General features: G+C 33.8%; 1 protein-coding gene across 2 annotated transcripts in view; it reads left to right on the top strand.

Annotated features, from left to right (window-relative positions):
• The window catches only part of LOC132735198 (transcription initiation factor TFIID subunit 10-like), a 52,590-nt gene extending 38,999 nt beyond the window's left edge, over window positions 1–13,591 (top strand). For both annotated transcript variants that reach the window (XM_060722134.1, XM_060722133.1), the window contains exons 2-5: window positions 4,328–4,467; window positions 4,762–4,826; window positions 12,503–12,608; window positions 13,477–13,591. In XM_060722134.1, coding sequence (XP_060578117.1) covers window positions 4,328–4,467; window positions 4,762–4,826; window positions 12,503–12,608; window positions 13,477–13,566 — 401 coding nt within the window. In that variant the 3' untranslated portion in view covers window positions 13,567–13,591. The remainder of the gene's footprint in view (window positions 1–4,327; window positions 4,468–4,761; window positions 4,827–12,502; window positions 12,609–13,476) is intronic.
• Window positions 13,592–15,939: the final 2,348 nt, after the last annotated feature.

The following is a 15,939-nucleotide window of genomic DNA, read 5'->3' as shown; positions in this document are numbered from 1 at the left end:
AAATGGCCTTTTTATAATTCACTCTAATCTCAGTGGAGTTCCTTTAAAATTCAAACTATTGCAGCACCAGGGACTATATGTGAAGATACTGTCTTGTTCTACTTCATCCAGTGCCCAATCATGACTGTAATAATTCAGGGGCCTTTGAGATTCACCACAAGTCTGTAACCTTTACATTGTCAGTTTACTGAAAACCCAACCAGATAGAGGAATATGTTTTAAAAGTTTCTTTTTCTATTTCTTGTTCTTCTTTTTAATGTATTATTCATAATTGTCTAAGGTACATGTATTAAGTTTTGATTATTTTCTTTGTGTTATATTTTAGGGCATTTATTGTTGTAGACAAGTTTTCTTGTGTTAATGAGTTTATACTAGAAGGAATATGATTATGGTCATTAAGACTTAAGTGTTATGGTGATTTATTTTTTTCTGTTTCTAATCTTTTCTAAACTAAAATTGATAAGCCTTTACTACCATTTTTACCACCAGTATACTGCCATGCTGTTAGTAATTTAGTTTTTGTATTTCATTATTTGTAATGGATTGTGCCAAATTCAAAGCTGGCCAATTCAACAGGTTAAGGGCTGATTATTTGCTTCCACTTCTTATATAGGAAGTAGTTTATGAAAAATGGCATGCATACTAGAATGCATAAATCCCCAATACTGGGCTTGAATCCCCACCATTTGGCTTCAATCACTGCCACTATATATAGACATGAATTTGGTTGTATTTCGGAGCCGGCTTGTGCATAAAATAAGGCACAGACCGTTAACCAATAGAACAGCTGGAAATTTCCCAACTGACCATTTTCGGTGTTTGGGACTTGAAACTGAGCCAAAAACTAAAACATGAAGTACCAGTAAAACTCTATAATTGATTTTTATCTTTTATACACCTTAATCCAAAAAATTATTTCTGTACGACACAAAAATAACCAGAAATCTAACTTTATACATGTACTTTTACTTTTGTATTATTCTTCAGTGTTTTATCAATTTATTTATACATAGTTAATAGATATGTTTTACAAAATGTATTATTTAAGATATAGATTTATTTTGCTTTGATAATGTTCTATCAAGATCTGAGAAAATGACTTTTATTTTCATTGATAAGTTGGATTTTTTTTGTAATTTTACATTCTTGCCAAATTTGTATTTATTGGGTATAAAAGCAAAGACGTTAAAATCTAGTCAATGTGTTATAAGTATTATTATAAGGTTTGTTTGAGGTTCTTTTAAAAAAGATGTCATTTCCAACCCTTTTCGCTTAGTATTTGATGGGTATACTGGTTACTGGGATATGAAATAATTTATTTTATTTATTGATGGCAAAGTTTTCTGTTTAGCATTTTAAGTATGGAATTAATTGTCCTTTGTCATCAGTGCTGTCTGAATGTATTTGTTGGTGTACTAACTTTAAATTTTCTTCTTGATATCCCCAATCTTGACAGTAGGCAGTTCCAAAAACTGGAACCTGGACAAGTCCATTTAAGAAAGAATATTAGTTACAAATATAACAAGATTATGCAAACATTCATTCACCAACACCAAAACTTTTCTTATTTGAGAAAAAAATACAACAATTTGACAATTATGTATGAAATGACAGATTTAAAACCTGCAAAATCACATTAATTTTAAATGACATAATGTATTAATCAATTAAAAATCTTTACAGATTTAACAGGTGTTAAACCATTAATAATTATTACACATCAGTCAATTTTAACAATCTATGTTAAAGTTTTGTGCTTGTATTTGACACAATTATTTATACATTGTACATGAATTTGAATGAAAGAATTTCATAAATATGCAATTTTTAAAGCCAAACTTTGGGAACTGAAATTTTTGACCGAACTATGTACATGTTAAATTTTTAGCAATATATTTATGTTGTACTACTGATTTTATTGTTGTAATCCTTTTAGTCATTGATTTTGTTGTGTAAGCTATTTATAGGCTTGGAGGCTTTTATAGACTTAAATGTATTGTTGTTTTTTTTGTATAATTTGAATTACCGTATATTCAGTTTACTTATATATTAATTTTGCTTTTACAACCTTTTTTTCCCTGTACCATACTAATAAAGTATCAGTCAGAGCATATAGTCTTTGTTGTTACTGTAGTTTACACTGATGTTTAGCTCGAGTATTCATAGAATAGGGAGAGCAACTGTACTCACCCAGGCGTAAGCGTCCCACTTTGGTTAAGTCTTTGCATGCAAGTTGATACCTACACAACTACTGAAGAAAATGGATTGAAACCACTCACACTTATTTAAGAGTGTAATAGGAGGTCACTCTCTAAGGCCTATAAATATCTGACATGGATTTTGGCAGAATTATGGCCCTTTTTGAACTTAAAATATTCTAGATTATTCACACTCTTGTTTTACTATCAAGCACTGAGAATAGTTGAGCATGGACAGTTCATTAAGCCTAATTACTGTTGTGTGAACAAAGTCTGCATTAAAGTACATGTATCTCATGAGAAGAAGTTGTTCTGGTAGTTTATGAAAGGTTGGTAGTTCTACTCTGGTGCAAGCTGTGTCTGTAATAATGAACTGAAAAGCTCTTTAAGTCTTCCTGTATCAGTAAAGTTGTAGAACTGTATCATATAACCTTAAGATTGACATCTGAAATGGTTCTTATAACAATTACCTTGACCTCTTGCTAAAACTTGGTGCACAAACCCTTTACCTGCTGAAATAGAAAGTGATTAATTTTTGCAACAAGTATAGAACCAGGCCAGTCTGTAGGTACATGAGCAGTCTGACCCAAATTTACTTGTTAGTTTTCATTGTTATATCTTCAAAATTAAAAATGGACGGTCTCAACAATAGAAGCTGGACAGGTTCAAGAAATTCTGCACCACTGTGTTATACCTAATTTATGATATATAAGAATAAATTTGAAAAATTTACCCTTGCTGTATTTGGAAAATGGAATTATTCCGGAATTAAGAATATATGTGTTTTTCATAGCTAATCCAAGGAAACTTTTACAGTTTCAACTTTGGGGGAAAAAAGCTGAACAGGTTGTAAACAATGAAGTTTTAATGGAAAAAGTTTGTTTTTACTGGAAAATTAGCTCGGATAACCCACACTTACTGAGGTTTAGGCATCAGCTATTTTGACCTCAGCTATTTCAACGTAATGATTTTGAAACTCTCTAATGTTGCTCTTGAATAATCAAGTTATAATATTTGCACAGCTAGCATGACTGTTCTTATCAGGTCATCACTGCAGGCAATCTGAGAATTAATGTGAAAGCCTATTTTCTTTGTAATGTTGATTTATGTCACATAGAGCAAGAAAAGATTTAATTACTGCTCAATACCGACAAGTCAAATACTTGTAACATCTTTGATACTTACTCCCTGCAAGGCAGGGGAAGTAAATCTTGGATACGAAGACAAATTGCTTTACGAAAGTTATTGTTTCGCAGAGGTTCATTTTTATGCAGATTTAAGCTGCCAGTCCCTGATAGTCAAGGGAGGTAATTCTTGGATATGATACGAAAGTTTATTGTTCCACAGAGACTCATTTTTTATGCAAGATTTAAGATAACAACTTGAATGGTTTTAAGATTATTATATGCAAACATACTGTCTGTCATTTTGTCTGATTATACTTGTATATTGTATATTGATATATAAATCATTTTAAGAACATTGCATTAGGAAGATCCATATCATCACTGATTATATTACCAGCATTCTACTTTCTTGATTACCATGGCTGATTAAACATTTTCCTATTGATGTGTAATAACCATGTGCTACATTAATAGAGGAACTTTCCATTGTTAATGACTCGGAGGATTTTCTATATTAAAATGCTAAAATTTGCTGTTTAGCCAGATCATCAAACTAACAAAGGCCTTAGCTTATTTGGGTGCCATCTGTGACAGAGTTGTTATGATGTATGACTGAATCACTGCTGCAGGTTTGAAGTTTGAATCCTGCCAGGGACTTTATCCTAAAACTTTCCAACTGGCTACAGATGGTTGATGGTTCTATCTGAAGTCTTCCTCCAGCAGTAAAGCTAGAAAGTTGCCATAACTGTCTTAAACGTATCTCACAGTGGGACTTAAAATAAACAAAACCACCAAACATAAATTAGGTAAAGAAAAAAGACTTTTAGCAGAGCAGAAGTTTTAAAGTATTTGCAGAACAGTATAGCTTCATGATTTATAGCTGGTGGTTAAAGAAACATGAAAGATAAACCTTAACAGAACACAATAATTTCATGAAAAAAACAACAAGAAGAACATTATTTGAATAAGAAAGTTAGAAAGTTATATTTTTGATAATTTCAGAGGACAGTGGGGGTTCCTCCATGTTGAGCCCTACCAATCCTGGGCCTCAACAAGGGGTACAGTACCAACGACCTGAGAATCGTCAGCCTAGCATGCCATTGGTCGACTTTGTTCAACAACTTGAGGACTACACCCCAACTGTAAGATATCTAAATTTTAGCTTACTTTTCAACACTATATTTACATTTAATTTTTGATGCTAAACATAAACTTATATAGCATTACCAATTCAAGCAAAAATGAAATATGGCTACCTTTTAATGATTCTGTCCAAAATGAGTTCTTGTCAAGAACATTAAAGTGTTTCAATGTAATCCCTCAATTGACTGTAGATTTGCTGATTTCTTTAAAACTAATGCTTGATGGATGAACCCCTGATAAACATGGTAAAACATTATAAACACATATTTTGCTATATACATGTATGTTTTCAGATCCCAGATTCAGTATGCGGACACTACTTGGCAAGATCAGGTTTTGAAGCCTCAGATCCACGCATGTAAGTTGACATTTTTACTTAACGAATATAGCAAAATTATACTGTACAAACAGATATGAAGATAAATCCAACATGTACTCACCTCAGCATCTGTATCTACATCCAGATATCTAATTTATGTTGTTTTTACATTGAAATATTTTTACTGTTATTAAATTAAGTTAACCGGTGACAGTCAATTTGACATGGCTGTTTTTTTGAAAGTCACTGTTTTGTATGGACTTATATAATTCTATTTGGGAAAAAAATATCTTCATGGTGAATACATGATTTGCATGTAGCATTATCTTGTGTTCATCTACAAAAGTTATATAAAAATATGTTTTTTTCTTCTTTTTTTTACACCGCTTTTAACACATTTTGGCCAGCCCACCACACGTGCTTTCCTTGATATAACTTAATACTAGTAAATACCAAGTTCATGCAAGTGACTGACTACCAATCCCATATGTTTTTTTCTGAATCAGATCGAGGTGAGAGACCCATGACCATAAGACACAATGTCCAAGATTATGTATTTGTCACAAGAATTTTTTCTGTTCAAGGATCAAGCCAGTGACTGCAGGTTTATTAATCTGATGCTTTCCCTATCAAGCAGTGACAGACTGAACATTGTACAGGGAAACTTGTGCCTAAAGCTTAGACATTTATCATGCAGCATTGTCCAGTGGGCCCCTTTATTGTCTCACCTTTTGAGTTGAGCCACAATAACTAACTTCAGTTGAGAAGGAAACTAACATAAAAGAATACATGTATACATCTTAGATTTTGCTTCGGTTGAAAATGGCCACATCGAGTTTTGTTGTTGTTGTTGTTAAGGATGGTATCTAAGGTGAATGATCTAGGACTGACACAGTTCTCTTCATGACATTAATTGAAATCATAAAAGTGTTTATACTATCTCTCATCTTCTTAAATGTTCTATGAAATGGTATTTAATTACTCCCAGTAAACCCAATATTTGTAACAACACTAATTGCCTTATTGTCTTGTACAGTTGAGTACTTTGTTCCTTTTATTCTGAAAGATACCAATCAACATAGAAAAATCGTGTATAAAGGTTAATCACCAGGGTGTGTTCTAAACAGATTGTTTACAAGCTATCCTCATTTAAGGTACGCACTTGTTTTTTAGCTCACCCGAGACTGCACAGTTTCACCTGAGCACATTTTGTGAAATGTGCTCAGAGGTGGGTTTTTGTGATGGCAGGTAAACAGTATCTCCTCATCAACCACTTAATGGATTTTGACCAAACTTCACTGGAATAATTTTTGGGTGGTCCTCTACAAAAGTTATATAAATTGTTGCAGTTTGATGCATAAGTAGGTCACAAGAATAGACTTTAAAAATGAAATCTTAAAAAATACAATGCCCAGATCTTAGATATTTAGCATGCAGCATCACTTTATGGTCCTCAACAAAAGTGATAGAAACCATACCCAAGGAGTCAAAATTGCCCCTCCCTAGGGGTTACTTAGTTTACATAGGTTTATATAGGAAAATACATGAAAGTCTTCTTTGATAAAATTGCTGTGCCCAAAGCTTAGATATTAATTTGGCACGCAGTATTGCCTAGTAGACCTCAACAAAAGTTATATAAATGATATTCCCTATGGGTCAAAATTGGTCCCACACTTGGGTCACTTAATTGATATAGACATGTATAGTGAAATATCTTGACAAACCCTCATCAGAAACTACAACTCCTTGCACTTAGATATTTGTTTTGTAGCATCACCTTATGGTCCTCATCAAAAGTTATATAAATCATGATCCTTGGGTCTTAACTGGCCCGCCCCCTTAGGTGTCACTTAGTTTATATAGGCTTGTTAAGGAAAAAATCATCTAAGTCTACTTTTGTGAAACTACTTTGCCAAGAGCTTTGGTATCTGGTATGTAACGTTAGCTTTGCTAAATGTATTTCTACATATTTCTACATATTTATTATTATTAAAGTTGTATAAGTCATCCCCCTAGGGTCAAAAATGGCCACACGCTGGAGTCACTTAGTTAACATAGACTGGTGTAATAAATGTCTTAAAAATCTTCTCTGAAAGTACCATGCCAAGAGGTTTGATATTTTGCATGTTAATTAAGCCGACAAAATCGACTGTTCACTTAGTTTATATAGACTTATTTATTAAAACACATTTAATATAGTCTCCTTGTGTGAAATCAATGCCAAGAGCTTATAAATTTGTCATGAAGCTTTTTGTAACAAACATAATTATAATTAAAAAACATTATGCAGCTATGGTTAAAAAATGACAAGTCCAATGTGACCTCATTACTGACTTTATCATTGAAAAAATAAAAATTGTGACATTTTCTAGCAATGTATCTCAGATGAGCGATCCAGGGCCATCATGGTCATCTTGTCTAGTAACAATAACTTATTATTGAATTTGAAGAAAAACAAAAGTCTCCCAGATCTTAACAAAAAACATTTTCCAGAGAATATTTTTAATAAGGTCAAAATACAATTCTTTAGTGACGGCGAGACCGAGTAGATATTGCGTTGTACTAGAAATCCCCGTGGGTTCAAACCCAATCAGGGGCAAATCGTTGTTTCCTGAGCAAAACACTTTACACTCATTGCTGAGTACTGGTTGGTTCGAGGGGTGATCCAAAAATTCGTGGACACGCTGCATAAAACAAAAAGTAATAAAGCAAATCATATGAAATTCTAGTATCTTATTAAGTGAGCATATGTCGACAAATTCTCAAAATATTGTAAAGATTGTACAAGAATTAACGATTTTGCACCAGTTTATATACATAGACATGACAAAACGCGGCGCAGCTCACGACGTCACAAACGACGTTATGCTATCATAGGAAGTAATCTATGTTACCGTTTTGCCTTATAACTTTTCAAAGTATTCCCCTTTAACCCGCACACATTTTTCATAGCGGCGGACCGAGTCTCTAAATGTACTCGCATACCATTCTTAGCTGATTGATGACAGTATGCATTGGGTGGCTCCTCGATCTCAACTCGTCCAGATTGTCAAAACGTTTCCCTCTCAACTCTTTCTTTAACCTGGGAAACAAGGCGAGGTCACACGGGGAAAGATCAGGCGAATATGGTGAATGACTAAGTACTTCTGCTCAAGAACTAGAGAACGACACACTGACGGTTTATTTGTCACACTTTCGATCATTGTTTTTGTCTCGCCAGGTCTTTCCAAGATTTACACAGAACTGTATAACTGTCCGAAGTTTTGCTGGATCCGTGACGTCCATTTTTGATAAAGCTGTTTTTAGCACCTGTCCTTTAAAGCACGAGCGTAAAATAACCGCAACTTCAAAATGTCTTCTTATACTGGCAGAATGCCGCCATACACATCAAAACAACGTTATTACAAGAAAAGCATTGATGCAAAGCATCAAAGGGCGTCCAAGCAAGAAATGCAGCAAGTGAAGATGAACTAGTACACATATGATGACAAGATATTCTTATAAACTACCAGAAATGTATACCACTTATGAATGAGCGGACGAAAGACATTGTTCATTATGAACTTTGATTGGCATGCTAGAGATTAGAATATTACTTGTTATTTCTTTATGATCGTGGTTATTAATAGCAACGGATATACATGTATGCAATCATTTATAATCCATATGTGTAACGCATGATCAACACGTACCACACATTTGTCCCTTATTATGTACATGTTATCGCTATTAGCGAAGACCCCCTTAAGGTATCTGTTCACACTTTAAGTTAGTAAAAATATGACACTGGTTATATTACCATGTTGATCATGTTGAGCAGAATTGTTTATTATACAATAATTGTAATATCTATTAATTTTAATTTAAAAAAAAAATACAAATTTTATGAATATTGTTTTCTTTTATTCTTTTTTGTGTTTATGTGCTATTTTAATACTGAGTTTTTACTACTCTTTTTTATTAAAATTGTAAAATAAATTTTAAGAATTCAATTGTCATATTGACCGACGATTATAAGTCAAAGCTTAACTGGAAAAAGTCAGTAAATTATGGTTTATCTTTCAATATATAATATTGTTTATTCTTAAACCATGTACATTGTATTTTTCTTTATCATTTTTTAAATTATCGATCAATTGAATAATTCATAAAATCTAATTTGTAACTTTGAATAATTCCTCGGCATCTTTACTAAACACGAATAACAAATTGAATAATTAAATAAAATGTTTCAAAGTTGATAATGTCATTTTAATACCATAAAAAATGTACCTTTTTCTCAATTATTGTACATATCACGGATTTATATTACATATAAATCCGTGTACATATTTATTGTTTTTATCTCATATAGATAAAATGAAACATGCTATTGTTGTTTTTTTCTAATTGTAACGATATCAAACATCTACTAGTACTCCAAAACCGGGAGAGACCGGACAATATAACGTGTGGTACTATTCGCCGGTCACTAGTAAATCCTGGTCAAAATAGACCGGGAGAGACCGGCATTTACCGATAGGAGTGATAAAAAGATATATCTATAAATAGGTTTTTGGAATATTTAGGTCATCAACTGATCATTCTAGGATACATGTACAACAATAACATACCATGACATGATAACCGACTGTGTACTTCAAAATGATAAATAAAAAACCCCGAAGAGCGCGATTTATTGACGGAAAAGGTTATTTCATTTGTAAATGTTTGCATTGCGAAAATTCATTGTAACATATCGCGACATTTCATTCTTATTTAATAATCAAGCACCCTCATACCGATCGGAATTTTCGGCTTTTATTATGACCGACTAAAAGGCTCGAGAAGTTGCTGTCGCCCTTTCACAAAATCTGATCTCATTCCATAAGAGCGCCGCGCTTCGGCGCGGACGCCAATAACGTTTCCGCAATTTTCTTTGTTTGCACAGGTTTTACATGTGTTTAAATCAGATGAAAACGTTTACATCACAGAGAAAAAGCAATCTGCGCCGCGATTTTGATACTTAATGTTTTTATGTTGTCATATATAGAAAAAAAATGCAATTTGTGTTTTAAAATTTGGTCAATTTATTAAAAAAGCATTGATTAATAATATTCAAAGAGTTCACCTCGGTAGGACGTCACGTTATGCAGATACACACATTGTCCACGAATTTTTGGATCACCCCTCGTAGGTCAACTTATAGTCTCTTATCAATCTTATTGATTGGCAATGTGCATTCATATTGTATTTTAATATGTCTTTTAACTGTGTACATTGATGAGACTAATAAACCAGGGTCTTTCCATTTGAAAACCACAAGTCACTCTGTTCTGTTTTAAATGAATTTGATACCGGTAAAAACTACTATGTTCAAAACAATTTAATCAAGTCTTTGAGGAAATGAATAGTTATGTGAAAAACAGTTGTCGGATGTCAACACCATTGCTTGCGTTTATTTGAATTTCAGAATAAGTTCTAAATTTACAGTAATAGAAATCAAAGACATTAAAGTAAAGCTATAAATATATAACCATAGTGATATCCTCGTCTTGATATTCCATATACGGTCATTTGATGTAAATAGAAAATCGCTTCTCATACAAATGAAGCTATTTTCATACTGCACTTAGACTTTATGCCGGCTCGCCACGGCGAGCCGGTATTACGATAGGATTTTACTGAGAAACAACCTAAAACTCCGAATCAATCCAAAAATTTAATCGAAGCTTAGCTTCCAGCTTTCTACAAAATTTATCTATCAGGGCTAGGATCCAAAATTATTTACCCAATCAAATTTGATCTTATATAGCGTCAAAAAACCTTCAATTTTCACGCCATTTTTAAAAAGCAGCAAGTATTGTTTTGAGCGCAAAGATATATTGATGATTAAAATGTTTGTTTTCATGGATTCTTTTCAGTAAATCATATTTACACTGACTTTTGATTTAGCGATTTCACCAGTCCTGTTTACTCTGTAGTAAGTTTTCGTTTGGTTAATTAACATAAACGACATCTGGTTCTGTGCATTTTTTTCTTTTTCCTTTGTTCCGGTCATTTTATCCTTTCCGGTATTTAGTGTATTTATTTACTGGCCGGGATCCGGGACGCCCGGGATCCGGGATCGTATAAGATAATAAGGGAAAAAACTAATAAACTATATTTGTGTTGATTATTGTCGTAATGAAAGGCCATTAAACGTTAAGTTTTTTTTTATTGTATGTAATGAAAGTTAAATTGATTTAACTTAGGATATAGATATATTTAGAGCTATTTATTAACAAAATCACAATACTTATAATTATATGCCTAATTAATTGGAAAAATCAAAGACTATATTCTTGAATTGGTCATATCCCGGGATTCCTATATACGATCCCAGCTTTTCTGAAAACAATATTCTTGAACTGTCCAATTCCTTGGATCTCTTAATTTTTTAATATGATCCCGGCTTTTCTGAAAACTATATTCTTGAACTGGTCAATTTCCGGGATCCTATTTTTTTTAATAGGATCCCGGCTTGTCTGGCTGAATTGATAGACAACTTGTGTTTACTTTAGGACTTGTATCTGTCACTTATTCCAATACTAAATAACATATTACAACTTAACTTCGTATAAAGAGACATTTTTATGAATTCTACTTATCTATTTTTTTTTTCTGGTCAAGGTCAACAGGCCATATAGTAAATGTGCATAGACATAGGGACTTCATTCTATCTGTTTACATCTTCATATATACTCATATTCCTCTTTGTTAAACTGAGAGAACTGGCTTCCTTAACTTTATATGTCACTTTTATTTTGATGCTCGCTGAAGTCTTTTCAGCTAACAGAACTGTCATTTTTACATTTAAACACGCCCCTGGAAAGAAATTACGAAGCGAGTCGCTACTAGCTTTTTTAAAAGCTAACCTTGTAAAACATTTTATGGTTGTTTGGATCAGAATATCTTAAGCGTTCTGTATAGGTTATGTCACTAGCGAATGTATAATGACAACGTGTATCAGTAAAGAACGTGTTTTTTTTCTTTTATTTTAAATAGGTCTGTTGAGGCTTGTTATATAAGGCGACTACAGAGCATTGAATCTTTAATAACTGACAATAACAGCTGCGCTAATTACTCGGTCACTTTTTCCTGGAGATGTTTCTAAGTTAAGCAACAGAGGACGCATTGTCACATATCATGTGAGGAAATGAGATTAGATATTGATTATAATTGAATATGTACAAAATAAATTTAACAAAGAAGGTTTTATCTTCGGAAACATGTATTAACACGATATTATATTCAATTTCCACAACAATGGACATTGTCATTTTCACTAGAGTGTACGTTCTGTAATATCGTTTCCTCAGCCGATTATATTGTGTTATCACAACCAACCACATCGCGTTATCACAAGAGTACACGTTCTGTTATGTCGTTTCCTCAGCCGATCACATTGTGTTATCACAACCAACCACATCGCGTTATCACAAGAGTACTCGTTCTGTTATGTCGTTTCCTCAGCCGATCATATTGTGTTATCAAAATCGTCCACATTGCGTTATCACAACAACGGCCTCATTGCGTTCGCTTGGTGTCACATCACAGTCAAACTTAAAGCAAGTGTCACAGGTTTTATTATTTCAAGCATTTATATTGGTTCACATGTGGTTTTATTTCAGTGTTAGGTTGGTGTCATTACAAGCACTCAAACTGATGAGCACGTGTTATTGTTTTTATTTCAGTGTTCGCTTGGTGTCACTTGCTGCTCAGAAGTTTATCTCAGACATTGCCAATGATGCTCTTCAACACTGTAAAATGAAGGGAGGGGCCAACAAAAACAAGGGAAAGGTAAGAAAAAAGGCGGAACTAACATCAAATAAAGAAAAGACAATGATCAGCAAGGCTAAAATATATGTAGGGAAAAGGCGGGACTAGATAGCAAAAATAACATGAAGATAAAATGCGGGATTACCTACGAGAAATTTCGCAAAAGTGATACAAAGAATAGATGGGCTAGCAGGGAAAAGTTGGGTGTTAAACAATGCTTATTATGTAATATGGATAGTACATATTAAGATGTGTAGGTTTACGAAGGAAGATTGTGTATATTATCTAAATTTATATGTTACTCATATTTTATAAAAATGTACGGGTTTTTTGTTTTGTTCAATTATTATAACTCAATTCTTCGCACAATTTCAAGTGGTTTGAGACGCTTGATTGTGATAATGCTAATGAAAAATGATATTTTAAGGGGATCTGTGGCTTAGCGATTAAGTTCTTTGCCTCTACACCCAGGGATCGTGGGCTCAAGCCATACTCTGGTCAGGGCAATGATTCCTCATTTGACACTTATGGTTAGTTCAAGAAAGCTTTCTAGCGCGAGAATAATATAAATCACAAGAACTTGTTTCACAGTCTACCTAAACTTATAAATGTGTAATATTGGCTAATTTGTATGTGAGCCGCGTCACGACAAAACCAACATGGTGGGTTTGCGACCAGCATGGATCCAGACCAGCCTGCGCATCCGCGCAGTCTGATCAGGATCCATGCTGTTCGCTATCAGTTTCTCTACTTGTTATAGGGTTTGTAAGCGAACAGCATGGATCTTGATCAGACTGCGCGGATGCGCAGGCTGGTCTGGACTCATGCTGGTCGCAAACGCATTACGTTGGTTTTGTCGTGAGGTGGCTTATGTATATTTTATTTTCAGGACAAGAAGCTCGTTCTAACGATGGATGATCTCACACCAGCACTTGCTGAATACGGTGTCAATGTCAAGAAACCCACGTACTATTCTTGAAATAAAGTGAAACTGAAATATTTCATATATTGTTCATATTTTTTACGCATTATGTATTACAATGCTATTATTTTGTGTAAGATTGGCCTTTATCTGCTCCAACCTGAGATGCTTCTGCTTAGGGCAATGTTACATCTAAATATTATATAAAAACAGATATGGTTATTTCGGGTATGCTATACGCTGTCAAAATGTTATTTTCTTGTTCAATATTTTCCATGATACTGCATACCTTTAAAGTGTTTTAAAAATGCCCCTTTGAAATATTGACATGGTGTAAGTATTATAGTCGGGCTGAAATCTCGAAGACAAACGCCATCGTGCAGAAGAAAAGTAAAGCGCCCCATCGACTGATCAGTTAAGCATTGAATCACATTAAGCTTGAAAAAAAAGCAGATTTCCTAAACATGTACAGAGGAACGTCGATGGTTCTACTTAGGTACCCGTTCGTGCCTGAAATAACGCACAGAGAAGCACCTGAGGTCGTCCTCCACCAGTAAAGCTGGAAAGTCGCACTTAACCTCTATTATGTTGTCATGACGTAAAATCCAACCCAAAAACGTGTACATTTTGAGTATTTATACACCAAATGAAATGCAAGGTCCAAAGAACGCAACAACTTATTCAGATCCACAGCACATTAATATAAGTATACTCAATATAGCTACACGGATACATCATTTTAGCTCAAGAATAAAAGAGTTATTGTTAAGCCATATCGGCGTTCCTGTACTCGTGCCATTGTCTCGCCCGTTGCCGCCCGCAAACCTTATCATTGTTCATAACTTTTTTATTTATTTGTATATTGTCTTCATAATTAGCCACCACAACTCTTGGAACAAGACCTCCAAGTTTACTAAACTAACCTTGACCTTCAAGGTCAACTGTCTAAATTTTGCTCGAGTTTTTCCTCTTTTAGGATAGACATTTAAGTATCAACTAGATAGACCTTGACCTTCACTCAAAATTGACCTTGTTGTAAGGAGTAATATGGATACTGTGGCAAGATTCTTTCATAATACTTTAATTGCATAAAGATATGTCCCATGCTCATCTCATTTGATTTCTTTACCCAATTGTCATTTCTCTTCTTAAACGTTTTCCACAACTGCATTAGAAAATCCCCGCGAAACATTGCAGAATAAATATGTAATCTGTGTTTGATTTTTTAAAGCGACTATGGTAAGAAAGCTTTCAAAAAGTGTTTTGAATATATCAAGTAGAATGTACTGCGTTTCCATTGACAAATTGGTTATGTTCCTCTTTAGGTGTAATTATTAAATTGTGACAACTTAGCACGGTTTCAGCATTAGTTTCGTTCTAAACGTTCGTTTAAAACATGTCCTTATATGACGAGAGCCTCACTACTTCTGGAACGTGTTTTGAGGGAAAAAAAACAATATAAGTAAATCTTCAATTTGAATGTGTTAAATTTTTCATGAATTTTCATCCGTTTACAAAATGAACGCACGGACAGGATGTATTTTTGAAATAAATCGCCGTTATTTTTTACTCAATCAAAATCGAGAGTTTGGAACATTCTTTACATTTATTACATAAAGGTCCCCACTTTCGTATGATATATATGTATCACCATGACCTATTGAAAATAAGCAATACTACGACCACTGTTAGTCCCTATGAAAATTGTAAAAAGATTTTCAGTTTTTACAGATTTAGTCTAATATTTGCAAAAGATGTTAAGTAATTTGATTACCTAGGAAACTGGCGTAAACGTGATTTTGACTACCAAGGAAACAAGCGTAAGCTTTTAAGCGGAATGGTCCACAGTGGGAACAATTTCCATAAGTATTTCAAATACTGCTAAAATCAATAAAAGTGTATCATTTGGATATTCTTATGAAAAGTTGCTTGACAAAAAATGTTGATAAAGTTCTAAGTGATTTAGAATCAACATTCATATGATGAATGATAATATATTGTTCTAGAATACTAAAATATAATTATGTAATACATGTAAACATATAAATATATGAGCCGTGTCATGACAAAACCAACGTAATGCGTTTGCGACCAGCATGGATCCAGACCAGCCTGCGCCTCCGCGCAGTCTGATCAGGATCCATGCTGTTCGCTTACCAACTCTATTACAAGTAGAGAAACTGATAGCGAACAGCATGGATCCTGATCAGACTGCGCGGATGCGCAGGCTGGTCTGGATCCATGCTGGTCGCAAACGCACTATGTTGGTTTTGTCGTGACGCGGCTCATATAATTCTTCCGTGGATTGTTGTACTGATACTTAATACTTCCAAAGCAATTATTCTTTATATTACAGATTTTCTGTTATAGACCAATTCACTTTAAAATGTGTCTCTAATATGTGCTCATAGCAATGCAGAACGCCATTTT

This window comes from Ruditapes philippinarum, unplaced genomic scaffold (assembly GCF_026571515.1).
Source record: "Ruditapes philippinarum isolate M1 unplaced genomic scaffold, ASM2657151v2 ctg1516_1_1_1_1, whole genome shotgun sequence".
Taxonomy (NCBI): domain Eukaryota; kingdom Metazoa; phylum Mollusca; class Bivalvia; order Venerida; family Veneridae; genus Ruditapes; species Ruditapes philippinarum.
Note: the sequence above shows the minus strand (reverse complement) of the source record. Positions and strands in the feature narration are given on the sequence as shown.